This window comes from Egretta garzetta, unplaced genomic scaffold (genome assembly GCF_000687185.1).
Source record: "Egretta garzetta isolate BGI_Z169 unplaced genomic scaffold, ASM68718v1 scaffold151, whole genome shotgun sequence".
Lineage (NCBI taxonomy): Eukaryota > Metazoa > Chordata > Aves > Pelecaniformes > Ardeidae > Egretta > Egretta garzetta.
This window is the reverse complement of record NW_009258615.1, coordinates 5,472,482-5,486,632: the sequence shown is the minus strand read 5'-3', so window position 1 is coordinate 5,486,632 and position 14,151 is coordinate 5,472,482. Positions and strand designations below refer to the sequence as shown.

The following is a 14,151-nucleotide window of genomic DNA, read 5'->3' as shown; positions in this document are numbered from 1 at the left end:
TCTATATAAACATACTACATTGTTATTACAGTGACAAACTGGAATGAGTCCAGTGGAGGGTCAATAAGATGGTCGCAGGGCTAGAGCACATGCTTTATGAGGAGAAGTTGAGGGGGCTGGGTTCATTCAGCCTAGAGAAATGAGGACTAACAAGGAGAAACCTGTTTATTGTCTTCAGCTGCCTAAAGGAAGAGTTACAGAAGACATCATTTTCAAAGCTGCACACAGTGAGAGGAGAAGATGTAACAGTCGTAAGCTCCAGCAAGGGAAATTCCAATCAGATGTAAAGAAAAAAGTTTTCACAAGGACTGGTTAGTCACTGGAGCAGGGTGCCCAGAGAGGATGCAGGGTCTCTATCCTTGCAGGCATAGAGGACTCGATGGCACAAAGCCTTGAAGAACCCAGCCTAGCTTCAGAATTAGTCCTGCTTTGGTTGGATTAGGTGACTGCCTAAATTATTCCCCGATTATAAATTCTAGCTCAAGTAACTAACTGGATTATAATACGAAACGAGAAAAATTAATGAGAAACAGAGGCCTGCCTGCCCTTTCAGCTTTTCTTCACAGCCCATTTAAAATTGCAAAAAGACAGAATTGCATTTACCCAAGAGCTATAAACACAGTTGTCAAAATACCTTGTTTAAGCAAAACAATTTCCATACTTTTTATAGTAGCTATGATTTGGCTTCAATTGGACCCATTTGTTCTTATGAAATTAAATACTTTGTAAGTAGACATTTTGCTTTGGAGATAAATCTCACTACTTACTTTAAGTACATAACCTGTTCCTTTTACAATGTTTAGCTGGAAAAATGCTAAAAATTACATCAACCAACAAAGCAATATAAAATCCCAAAGAAGGGTAGAAAGTGTCAATGACAAGAAGCATGACTTGTCCTATAAACCTTACAGTTTTGAGAGTGAGACAAACATCTCAATACTTGCCAAATTAATACTAACAAAACCACTTACAAACCATCTCTACAAACAATCACATGTCTTGGGTAGTAACCACAATGACAAGTCAATTAGTCTACACATTTAAAGTATCAATTTTGAAAGTATGTTTAAAAATACATTTTCTAAATACTACTTTGTCAAACAAAAATGCTACCACTTCCCCCCTTTCTATTGAATTAAATATGCAGAAAAAGGCAGCTATAACAAATTCTATTACAAGACAGCTTATGCTGTAAAAGTTTCACAGTCTATGGTTTCTTAAGTCAAACAAGAATCATTTTCACCATCAGCTTGTTATAGTCTCTTACTTCTTTTTCACCACTAATTAACAAAATAGTCTCAGACTCCAGTCAGATAGTAAGTTAGGACACTTCCCCCAGGTATGATCTAAGCGTAATTATTACTTCCTTGAACTGGAATTAAGATCTCCTAAAATAGACATCTCCTGGGATTCCTTCCAAGCCAACGTTTCTGAGACTGGTACATAAAAGGTAGGAAACTCCTAATACCCAGAAAATGGAATTGACTGGTGGTAAGCAGCTACATAAACACTGTGTAAAATAACAATGCCCATTTATTTCACTCTACTCAGATGGAGACCCATGACTAACACCATAAACATAACTCATAAGCATGAAAAAACAGATTCCACATTTGTTACATTGTACATATATCTTTGATTCACTTTCACTTTTTACTAAAGTACATGTTACCTTTAAGATGAGTACTATTTTTAAGAAAGTTAAACCACTGGTTTCCCTCTGTATTAGGTGGTGATACAAGGTCATCATCTTCATCTTTCAAGTACTAGAAAAGAAAAAGACATTTGTAAGATTGCATTTTAAGAAAAGGGACATTAGAATTCACCTCCAACATTGCCCCTCAGTAGTCTGTTAAACATTTCTCCTTGATTTAACATGCCCTACTCTTAAAACTAAATATTCCACCCCTTCTTAAAATAGTAAGAAAAATCAACTATCGTCTAAGATTATATAGAGGTATTTCCATAAGTAACTGATTTTTAAATCAAGTTTGAGCACAAATGTTTTGAAATCCAGTGATTAATGCCATGAAGACAAACACATTTCAGTCATCCATTACTACTGCTGGCTGCAGAGAATTTTCATCCTTTTCCTAAAAATACAGCATGCCTAAGGTAAAAAAATATAAGATATGTTTTTAAACATGTATTTTCCTAATAATATTGGGAAATAATTAAAATACATTACTGGAATGTGCAACACAGAGCAAAAGGGACAGAGAAGAAAAGTGGGCACAACTTTAAAAGCTTCTCCATCTAAAGATTGCCTCATTTATTCTTTTTCCATTTGCTCCCTAGTTCTTTACCTGTCCAACTCTTTCCACATTGAAGTATTTTCCTTTACGATTGTAAAGTTCTGGTGCCTGAAAAAATAATGCAAACAAACCCATTATTTAAACCCAAAGTTAATGAGAAGTAGTGTACAAAATTATGATTGAATTATTTTATCATAGGATTTTTCAGATTCAATTCTTGGCAGCAAAAATACAGTCAGATGTTATACTTGGCAAGCCAATGTAACTTACCTCATTGAAGTGCTCAGTAAGAAAATCAGCAACAAATGTGATATCCTTTTGAGTCATCTGGAAAAAAAAAACCAAGCCCAAACCAACCCAGTGAGAAAAACAAAGGATAAGAAATACATTTCAATGAGCACAGAACACATGTTCTGTAGGCTGAACAAGCGCAGCTCCCTCAGCCTGTCCTCACAGACTAAGTGCTCCAGCCTCTAGCCTGCTTGAGAGCCCTCTGCTGAACTCACTCCGATTTATTCATGCCTGTCTTGTATAGGAAGGCCCCAAACTGGAGAAAGTATTCTAGAAGGGATCTAAAAAGTGCTAAATAAAGGGAAGTAACTACTTCCCTTGACCTTCTGGCCATGCTCCTGTTAGCATGGCCCTGGTTACTCTTGGCCACCTTTGCTACTACCATGGCACACTGCTGGCTCATGCCCAGCTTGCATCCACCAACATCCCCCAAGCCCAACTCAGCAGAGCCCCGGGGCTGCCACCCGGGGCCCTGCTGTGCAATTGCAGGGTTCTACTCTTCCCCAGGACAGAACCTTGCATTTGCCCTTGTTGAACTTCAGGAGGTCCCTATCTGTTCATTCCTCCAGCCTAACTATTTCCCTCCAGAAGGCACTTCTGCCCTCGAGCATATTGACTGGTTCACCCAGTGTGATGGTGTCTGCAAATCTGATGCAGGTGTATTCCATCTCCTCTACCAGGGCATTGGTAAAGATGTTAAAGTCCCATTCCAGTTAACTTAGTCATTTAGGGCATATAAAGAGCTGCTATACACAGAGGTCTCACATTCACATACAGTGTACTAAAGAGAGTAGCATTAATGAAGAAAACAGAAAAAGTAATTCATGTGAGACAGCATACTAATGCAAACCTGCAGACATCAGCTTTCTCAAAAAAACAACACAGGCACCATCCTTTAAGTTTTGGAACAAAAATAAACCTTTAATCTCACCCTCTAAGTCAAGCAGAATACAGAGTATTTCACCATTTATTAGAAAACGTTACTAGTACCTTGTTCAGCTCTGGAAGCACGTGGTCTTCTGACATCCTCAACATGGCTGAGGGAAAAATTATATTCTTACTGCATTAATATTAATGTGTTCCTAATATTCCTAATTTTCCTTGGCTATATAATAAGACACAGCTGATAAAATAGGGAAGATTAATTTGTCAGAAGCAAGAGTCTGGAATGAAGAATTATGAATTGAGACTGAAATTAAGCCTCACTTGCCCCGCTAGCTTACAATACAAATCTTGGATAATTTTTCTCTTTACTCTTTTCCAACTACATTGCACCCTCTACAAGACTGAGACAAGATTATTATAAAAAGGGTTCAAAAGAATTTATTCATGTACATACCAAAAGTAGCAATATGGATATATATATATAAAATACATGAATACTGTCATGCCCAGAATAATGTTTTAAGAGTATTTTTAAATTAGTGAGGCTTAGATAAACAGTTCTCTGTTTAGTTTCAACACAAGCAAACACAGTGAACATTTAAATAAATAGAAATTTCTAGTGTTACAACAGAGAACTCTGATAGTTCTGCTTTCTGCAATTTTTAAAATTAAAATTATTATATTCCTCCTAGTAAGTGCTAACACTGCATTTCTAGTGCTTTTACACTATCTGGTAGTACTGCTTAGTTTTTTGTAAAGTAGTTCAAAGATCAATTAAAAATCATAAACCCATTCATAACCACTTTATAAAAAGAAGCAGGCTAAAATATAGCACTCTGCACTTCCTTCTAACATTCTACCTGCAGCTACCCAGCTACAGTTGGGGATGGCTATTAAGCGCATCCGGACATTCAGAGACTGTTTACGTCTGTAAAGGAGAGTTAGACTATGCTTCAAATATGGTGGAAACTAAATAAAGTCGTTTAATTTCTCCAAGTCAAGACCAGCAAATTGCTCATGAAGCAGACAACAGTTTGGAGTAACATTACAGGATAAGTACATACAATACCCACTGTACACACACTAAGTTTAATTGAGAACTATCAAATTTATGATCTATGTGTTTAATATTATAATTATTCTTGCCTCATCAATGGGAACCTTTTAGATGCCCAGAAATTTTCTATGATAGAAATAAATAGATGGTCATAACTAAATTGGCTTTATTATTTGCCAACATTTCAATGTTTACAACACAAAACTGATATTGGATGTTTACTATGCCATCAAGCTTACCAACATACAGCCATCGAAAAAACGCTTTGAAGTTTTTCATACTACTGTCGATAACTCTGAACAAGAAACAAGAAAAGAAATTACCAGATCTAAATGTCACAAGCTGCTCCAAGCTTAAATCCCATCCTTACTAGAGAAAGGCCTACAAGCACTATTGATTTTTCAAAAAAAAATAAAAAATGCCCAGTGCAACCTTCCAAGTAAGACTATTCTTGGTATATGAGTCTATAAGATGCAGCGAGACAAGGTAAAAGCTCACCACCAACAAAGGAGCCTTACTCTTCCAACTTCCTCTAGACCCAGCCACATGCTTCTCCTTAGATACAAGACTCAATAGGCATGTTTTTTAAATTCTCCAGGCTTTATACTTACTGAAGTAGCTCATTTGCTTTCAGGATGAAAGAACCAACAGCAGTAATAGCCTCTGCAAAAAGAGCTAAAAATTATTATTAAGCTTTCAAAAGTGAAATCAGAGCGGGTAAGTAGCACACACACTACTGTACCTTCAATTCCAGATGCATCTAATCCCAGAGACTCGTATTTTTGTTTCCATAAAGCCATTCCTTTCAGTTCACTCAAGTGGTATAGCAGTGCCTCAGAGCCACTAGGAAGGCAGAGGAAAGAAGTATAATCTTTTAGTTACTCTGGAAATTCACTGCATGCTACATTTTTATCATTTAACGTGCAAAGTAGAGAGCTTTATAAGGTCATAGAATCATAGAATCGTTTAGGTTGGAAAAGACCTTATTATCAAGTCCAACTGTGAACCTAACACTGCCATTCCACCACTAAACCATGTCCCTAAGCACCTTGTCTACCCATCCTTTAAATACCTCCAGGGATGGGGACTCGACCACTTCCCTGGGCAGCCCGTTCCAATGCTTTTTCGGTGAAAAAATTTTTCCTAATATCCAAGACATTAGGTAGTGGTCTAGCCACAAGTTGGTATGACTATTTTGCATATATCCTATAAGTACACCAGGCAGTGATATACAAGTGATGCATCATGGAGACTGTTCAAAATACTTCAATAGCTCTCCATTACCCAAAAGTAAAGTAGTACATTTTGCCATGTTCACGGTCTCTGCGCCAGCACACCTACATACAAAAAACCCACTGATACAGCATACTGTCTTTTAGCAAAGCATATAATATGCCATTTTATCTATAATTCATTGGACATTCTGTGACTTACCTCTGCAAATGACTTATGACCAACTTTTGTATACTGGAATAGGAAGACTCTATGGACTGACCAAGTTTTTTTAAACCCTGTTAGAAAAAAAATATAAACAGTTGAGAAACAGAAAGTTCTCTTAACATAACAATGATTAAAAGATATTCAAATAGATTATTTTAGTATGATAAAAAAAATGAACATACCTTTACCGTCAGCTGGTTCATTAGTAATGCCTGAAGTTCCAGACTAAAGGGAGTGGGGGAGAGAACCAAATATGCATTCATTTTGTACTTCAATATCAAATCCAAATGCATACTCAGATAAAACAACAGTAACTACCTTGCTTTGCCCCATAACAACAGCTGCATAAACTCATCCTGAACAGAAGTGGTTGTATTCTTTTCCTGTCAGTCAAAATGATTGAAATAGATTGGTAAAGGGATTAAATCCAGGCTACCAAATAACCTCACAAACACTGCAATTAAAGTATACCGGAAAACCCACGCATATCCTTGAATGCTGAAATCAGATCACTGGAAATTTTCTAGTATTTCAAGTTATTTTCAATTGTATTGCCCAGTAAAAAGACTAAGCAGTTTGCTATCACCAAGAATCTATTTTAAAACAATAAATAAATTATTTTATTCAATTAACTTCTAGCCATGGTCAATGAACACAAAATCTAAGCAAATCCAAGAGCATCTTAATCATGGCTGTCATACATGCTCTATTGAACCAAGCTGTAAGGGCTGGTTGGCTGTTAATCAACATTTACAGTATTCAGTTTATCAATGGCTGAAGTACGAAGAGCACAACCTTAAATAGAAACTGATCAATAGCTGCGCAAGCTGAAAAGTATCTTTTGAATAATTTAGAATAAATAAAATAAAGAAGCTTGATTGTACTCGGATATCTTCAGCGTCAGAGCACTTGGCACACAATAGGTTCCAGGTTGCCTCTGACCTCGGAGATTGTTATCTGGAGGCATTATGCTTAAACAGCAGTAAGATATGCAGTATGTTAACACAAACAACAAAACTACTGCAAAAAATGTTTTTCCAAAAGAATGGTAAATACTACAGTACCTGTACAAACTTTGTTAGTCGTGAGTCCATCTGCATCAATATTTCTTCCCACGCTTCACACATGCACGTCAATGACAACTTTATGTACTGTCATACAGATACAGACATTAGCGTTATTCCCTTTTCCCTCCTTCAAAACACATGCAAGAACTGGATGTTACTATATAAAGGGAAGATATACTGTAGATATTATATAAAACTTATTATCAAATTCCAAATTAGAGCTCTACATTTACTTAAAACCAACTTAAGCTTCCTACTAGAAAACGTTTCTTTTACTTGCGTTAAGAATATCGAAGTCCGTAAGAACTTCGTGATATTAAAAAGATGTCGTAACACAACCATACCTGTAACAGAGTTGAAATGTGAGTAAACTTCCGGGCCATTCGAGTTACCTCGGGTAAGTAACTTGATAACAGACTAGTGTCCAGCTATAACAAATGAAACAAGCAGCAGTTAACAGATGATTCTTCTTTTAAGAAATTTTAGATTACAGAAATGAGAAGACAGATGGGGAGGACCCACAGAAAAACTGACATTTCTCATTTCCTTAAAGTTGATTTTAAGAGAGGAATGCGTTTAATTCAAAGGGGCAATAAATATTTTTAATACATCCATAAAAACTCCAGATGATGTTCCTCATTTTGGAGTTCAAACAGTAAGAGTTTTAAGGATGACTGTTCTGGATAGACTGGATTTTCAACAGCATTGCTCCTATACCTTTGTGTGCAGAATGAAGAAAATTTGAATAACTGTAACTGTAACTGAATAAATGAATGTTATATTTAAAGTAATATTTTAGAAGAATGCCTCAGATTATCATCAGTCTCATCAGTGAAATTGCATGTTAATGTGATAAATCCAAAAGCTAAATCAGGTGAATTTCAGAAAGACTGGAAATAGTAGTTTTGTTTTTTCTGCAAATAATAGGAAAGCAATAAAGCTACTAGAAAGTAATTTAAAAAGCAGTTTTACTTCTAAAGAACATTTTAAAATTACTTTACTTGCCTGAAAATATGTTATCTCTGCTTCACTGTCTGAAGAGTCTCGTATCTCTGTAATAACCGATAGTGATTTCAAATCACTAGACAAACATAGTCCACGACAAGAACCTGCCACCTGAAGGATTCCAGTTTAAAAGTTAATGAAACGTTTCCGCTAAGATGTATTTACTACTCCAACACATTCACATACAAAGAAGGTTGCGTTCAACGACATGTAAAAACTAAGTGGAGTTTTCAGCTACTGTTCAGGAACAAAAGCACTCTTTTACTGTTGATTAGTGTTGAACTTTGTTTCATTTGAAACAAGATATTAAAATCATCAGTTAGAATGTCTTTCCAAAAATAATCACACAACCCAATCGAGAGAAACAACTATTCCTTTCTTTAAACTGCAACAACCCAGTTTCACTGATGTGCAAGCATACATATGTATTTTTTCATTCAGTTCAGCTGTAGCTTGCAATATTATGAAGAAAAAACATGGAAAGGAATGGAACGTACCCCAGTTACTGTAGCAATCTTGAACATTCCATAAGCATAAATCTCAATAAATCCTGAGCTACCACCAAGGACAAGAGCATTAAGCCTATAAAAATAGAGGAAAATGCGCTGATGAGCATACTGAAACGAATTCTAATACATACAAATATAATTCTTAACATTTAAATTCCACCCCTTTACTAAAGATCCTCTAAAGAATCACTGAACAAAAAGAAACACTGTACTACTGTCTATGATCTAAGAAATTTAAAAACAAAAAGAACATTAGCTTGGATTTCATTGATAAGACCTACCTCTAACATTTACAGAAAGAGTATCAATTGCTAAATTAATTGAGAAATAGGGAAAAAAAGCACACCATTTATACACAGAACTCCTTCTTTACTGACTTTATGCCTTCTCGAAGGAAAAAGTAACAGTTTCTAGCAACAGCCCACCTACCAATACAGACTGCAAAGCATTCTTACAAAGCTACTTTTGTATTCCCAAGTTTATACTAACTGCATTCAGAGTAAGTTTGTCACAGTTGCTCAGTGGCACTCCTCAGCAAAACCTCAAAGGCAATAAACATTTGAAACGGACGCAGCAGCAAAGAACAGCTGCAAGTAACAACGGCATCAGAAACAGAAACCCAGTTCAATGAATAGGGTCTGGGAGAGACAGATCTGTGTTTTGCTCACATATTAAAACCAACTTGCTACAATAACTTGGGGAAAAGCTTTTCTATAACCTCCCCCTTTTTGTCTATGTTTAAAACATTAAACTTTGGGCAGGGAGGTTGTCTATTGCTGTCGTACATCCATACATCTTCAACTACACGTATTTGCTTACATTACAGTGAGCAGTAATGCTCTCCAACATAAAAAATGAGAATGTTTTGTGTCCCCTTATGAGAAAATTAACTGCAAGTTCTGCCTGTTACACACCTAAATATATGTTAAAGGAGAGTGTTTCTGTTAAAACCAAGTCAGAATTTAACAAAATAGTAGCTGAAAAACTTTTGGTTTGATTAATGGAATGGCTGAAAGAGCACAGAATCCAGAAAGCTCCTATACCACTGACAGCGACCGTCTCTCTCTCTAGCAAGAAAGTCCTACTGTCAGAAGAGATATCAAGCCTTAAAAAGAGAATAACTGGTGATAGACAGAGATGCAAATTTTGAAATGAGAAGGATGATTCTCACAGTAGTGGGACTGTAAGGAACAGTGAAAGAAAGCGAATGGAAAAACAAGGCACAGAGGTTAAGCACCCTTCTCAAAGACGCACCACGAGCACTCCACAAAGACAGTCTCAGTCTGCTAAACTACACTTCCTCCAGCTGCTCCTCATCTGTTTCCCAATAAGAGATATTTATTTTAAAGTAACCCTAATACACCTGATTTCAGAGCTCATTTTAAGTTTAGCTTTGTCACACTCATACAAACCCATAGAAACTCCCCACCCATAACAAGTATTCACAAAGGCCTCCAAGACCACCTTAAGTAACACATACAACATAGCCTTCAAATACACCCCAAGAAATCTTTTTCTACTGAAAAGAAGATATCAGCAACTGCTGTTGGTGCTTTAAAGTGCCTTATAATGCTTCTGAGTTGAGGAGAAAAGCTGTAAGCTGATGGAGACTTTTTATTTTTTAATGTATTACTTGAACTTTATCTTTGTACATGAAAAGAGACATTCCATATCCTTCCTCCAGTACCCTTAAAAACAGATTATGAATAACTTAAAAATAAACTCACTTATCCATTATTTTATAGCTTAAAAGAAAAATAACCAACCAAAAAAAACCCCAATAAACCCACAACAACCCACATACGGAATTTACCTTACATCACCCAGAAGCTTCATAATCTCATCTGACTTTTCTTCACTGAAAATACAAAACACATGATTGGGGTTTATGTAGCTTGTCTCAATAACAGAAAACAAAATAAAACAAAAAGAGAGAGAAGATGACAATTTCTTACCTGAAAATTTTTGCAGTGGTACTGTAACTGAAAACAAAATAAATATTTTCAGAAACAATAAGCAAACATTTAATCCAAAGCATCTGCAGAGCATTAAAGATGAATAACCAAAACAATGACAACAAATGACAAATTAATATCTTCTAAAGCTTTCTAAGTATGACACTTACTTTTTTGGTAGTGCTGGTAATTTAGGCAAAAGGAGATTTGATTCATCCTCAGCATTATAAAAGGAAGTGAGAACACTGAAAAAGAAATAAGACTGATTTTACCACCCAAGCTGTAAAAATGGAGGGCATCACAGAATTTCTTTCAAACTTCAAAGTTACAGCATATACTCAATAAGTCAGGTATATTAAAGAGTTCCAAATATCAGAGGGTAATCCTTTATGAGGCCTTTAATAATTTCGCAAATTATCAAACAAATAAAAGAAGTCTGATAATCTTTTTTTTATTTCCACCAAGAGAGAACATTAAGTTTGTATCTGCCAGCTCAGTAGCCTGCCACCAATCCCTCATCACCTGTAATGCTGTTACTGACTGAGACTTTCTGTTTAAACCCTGTACAACTCTGTAGTACAACCCACGTAAACCTCAAAAACGCTTCACTCTAAAGACACATTACAGTGAGAGAAAGAATAAAGTGCAATACTTAATATTACACCTTAGACATGCCAGAATGATGAGATTCCCAATAAGGAAATAAGTCTATCCCCATCAGGAGAAGAATGCTAGAGTGATTTCAGATGTAGTTCTTTTCTTGCTATTTTCAGACTGGTGTTTTCTGGAGCTGGAGGGGAAATCCCCAAGTGAGGCTTACACTACCTGCTCCTTTTAACTAAATGTTTTATTTATTGTCTTGCACCACAATAAGGCACATATCAGTTTTTTGTAAGACCACAGAAATAGGGACCACAATGTCCTCCAGCTCACAAGTGTTGCTGAGAATTGTCTAATGCCACAGAGCTCAGGGTCACTAGGGGCAACTGACTTCCTGAGGCAAGGAGACCCACAACAGAGCTGCCACTGGGGTTGGGTGTTAACACCAAAGGCAACATCATAGAAAGCACCAAAGAAAAGATCTTGAAAACACAAGCAAAGAAAGATTTAAAAATAATACTTATTCTGACTCACAGAATAGGTGCATATATCAGTGTTGTTATAATTAGTTTAAATTAATTGGTATTGAAGTAAACTGGCTCAGAAGACAGGCTATACAAGCTAACACTAGATTAAGCAGCTCTTGAGAGGTGGCCGCTCAAGATCATGCTGTAATTTTTGTATATAGCCTAAAGAACCACAAGACTAAGATATCAGCACTAAAAATAAGTGTATGAAAAGGGTCTATTCTAACCAAAAGGGAAATTTTAGCCAAGTGGTAACAAAAAGCCACAGCTACATAATAAGATTTTATATGACTGCTTGTAACATACTAAGTATAAATTATTAGTAATAAGTGGCACTACGTAGCCCATAATTTACTTCTAGAGTTTTCCGGACTCACCTGCTTTCCTCAGTTACTTCCATCCAGTGCATGTAAGTAATAGATGAGTCCACAGAGAAGGAGTGCAAGCTTTCAGGTTTTTCTACATCACACAGAATAATCCGCTTGGTATCAGTAAGACCAAAAGCCAAAACTAGAGAAAGAGGAGTAAATAACCAACGTGCAAAACTTTGTAGTTACTTTATACTGAATTAGAAAATAATGAGTCTTCAAAGCCAACTACAGGTCAGAATTTTCTCTTTGTCTATTTACAGTCCTTCCAAATTCTCATTTGAAACCTACTCATTAAAATGAACCTTTGAACTCCTATCATATTTTAGGTGATAACATTTAAGTCACAGGCATGATCCCACATTTATCTGCAAGTCGAACTGAACACGCTTCTAACACTTCTCAGAACAGTTCTGATAAAGCAGAAGCTTCAGGTTTTGCAAGTTTGATGCCAGAATTTTATGCAACACCTGTCCACCAGGAAGGTTTGGGTTTTATTACAACAAAATACAATTTAAGACTTGCTGAGCAACTTATGCATCACCGTCGTCTTAACTTTATTAATCCATAAAAGCATATGGCAGGCAAAGGTTTCTGTGCTTACTTCCTTGTAATCACAGGCAACCAGCTTAAAAAGAAGTCTCCCAAATACCTATATAGTTTTATGATGGAGCCAGGAATTTCTTATCCACATGTCAGGGAAGAAGATTGTGCCCATTCTCTGGCCTCTAACAAGTCAAAAAATTAACTAATTTCCAGTGTAGGTTTATTAAGCTACTAATTTCAACATTATTTCTGCTTATAAGGAAAAGGCTTTTTTTTTTTTTTCCTTCTTCTCTGGTGTATTATTAGAGCAATTTTAGCCTCTGAAGTTCAGTCTATGCTAAATAAGATAAGCTCTTCAGTCAACCCTGATTAGACAGTCCCCCCCCCCCGCTCTACTTGCACAACAGATTTGTTGTTCACATAAAAATATTCCGCTTGGTTAGGAACTGGAAGTTTTGCTATACCTTGAAAAGCAGTATTCTAGACATAAATCCACCTTGCAAATCTTCCTTGCAATTGCTTTTAGTAGCGTAACTCTCTCCATTACTTTGAATAAACCTACATAAAATTAAGGCCCCCTTCTCTTCAAACACGATTTACTTGAAAATTTCCAGAGATAAGAGGTATCACCACCACAACTTTTGCTGGTTTCCAGCGAGATTTTTATTGCACTATATCACTTCTTATACTTGTCATTACTTTTGCCATCTGGTCTCCAAGCAAGAGCGGTCACTTCTTTTCCCGTATTTTCATTTGGGGGCAAACTCCACACTCGTTGAAAGTTTGCAAGCCGATGAAGTAAAACCTACAAAGCAAACACATTGAAGACAGAAAAATAAACCACATTCTCCCATTGATACCAGTTTGTAAATCAGTTCAAGATGCACATTTTTACCATTCTTTAATAACCCCTACGTCTCGAATATCACCCACTCCTCTAATAGATGATTGAGTCCTATGTCATTTTAGAGGACAGTATACTGTTTACTATACCGCAACAGAAATAAGCTATGCCTTGTACAAGCCTAGAAGCCTGTAACCAACAGGGGTTACCCACACTTCTCCGGCAAAGGCAGCCTGAAAGCACAACACTCTGTCTTCATGCATGATCACATACAGCAGTTTCAGGTAAAAAAATACCTGAAAACAGATTTAATTTATATTGGAAATTTCGTGCCCTTTAAAATCCCGCTGATACAAGCACTGAGAGTATCATCAGCAAATTTATTTGGAAATTAGAAAGTAAAACGGGAAAGAGCAATAAGTGTTGAGCTTGATTTTCCATTCCTACATGCTTGGCTACACTTACAAGCACTACGGCAGAGGTAACAGCAAAGGCATCTTGGCCACCGCAGGGAACAGGCAGCCTTTTCATAGAATCATAGAATCACTTTGGTTGGAAAAGACCTTTAAGATCACAGAGTCCAACCTTTAACCTAACCCTGCCATCCCACCACTAAACCATGTCCCTAAGCACCTCATCCATCCTTCTTTTAAATATCTCCAGGGATGAGGACTCGAGCACCTCCCTGGGCAGCCCATTCCAGAGCCTGACAACCCTTTCGGTGAAGAAGTTTTTCCTAATGTCTAGCCTAAACCTGCCCTGGCGCAGCTTCAAACCATTTCCCCTCATCCTATCATCTGTT

The 14,151-nt window shown here is 36.6% G+C and overlaps 1 protein-coding gene across 8 annotated transcripts in view; it reads right to left on the bottom strand.

Annotated features, from left to right (window-relative positions):
- The window catches only part of ANAPC4 (anaphase promoting complex subunit 4), a 32,592-nt gene that overhangs the window by 6,201 nt on the left and 12,240 nt on the right, over nucleotides 1–14,151 (bottom strand). For 7 of the 8 annotated variants that reach the window (XM_035903482.1, XM_035903486.1, XM_009648042.2 and 4 more), the window contains 19 exons: nucleotides 13,205–13,310; nucleotides 11,969–12,101; nucleotides 10,635–10,709; nucleotides 10,465–10,491; nucleotides 10,323–10,367; nucleotides 8,498–8,582; nucleotides 8,001–8,111; nucleotides 7,340–7,423; nucleotides 6,993–7,079; nucleotides 6,247–6,311; nucleotides 6,111–6,153; nucleotides 5,923–5,999; nucleotides 5,231–5,331; nucleotides 5,100–5,151; nucleotides 4,728–4,783; nucleotides 3,537–3,583; nucleotides 2,526–2,582; nucleotides 2,307–2,363; nucleotides 1,673–1,766 (listed from right to left, as the gene is read on the bottom strand). In XM_035903482.1, coding sequence (XP_035759375.1) covers nucleotides 1,673–1,766; nucleotides 2,307–2,363; nucleotides 2,526–2,582; nucleotides 3,537–3,583; nucleotides 4,728–4,783; nucleotides 5,100–5,151; nucleotides 5,231–5,331; nucleotides 5,923–5,999; nucleotides 6,111–6,153; nucleotides 6,247–6,311; nucleotides 6,993–7,079; nucleotides 7,340–7,423; nucleotides 8,001–8,111; nucleotides 8,498–8,582; nucleotides 10,323–10,367; nucleotides 10,465–10,491; nucleotides 10,635–10,709; nucleotides 11,969–12,101; nucleotides 13,205–13,310 — 1,402 coding nt within the window. The remainder of the gene's footprint in view (nucleotides 1–1,672; nucleotides 1,767–2,306; nucleotides 2,364–2,525; nucleotides 2,583–3,536; nucleotides 3,584–4,727; nucleotides 4,784–5,099; nucleotides 5,152–5,230; nucleotides 5,332–5,922; nucleotides 6,000–6,110; nucleotides 6,154–6,246; nucleotides 6,312–6,992; nucleotides 7,080–7,339; nucleotides 7,424–8,000; nucleotides 8,112–8,497; nucleotides 8,583–10,322; nucleotides 10,368–10,464; nucleotides 10,492–10,634; nucleotides 10,710–11,968; nucleotides 12,102–13,204; nucleotides 13,311–14,151) is intronic. The other variant, XM_035903485.1, reaches the window with a different exon arrangement.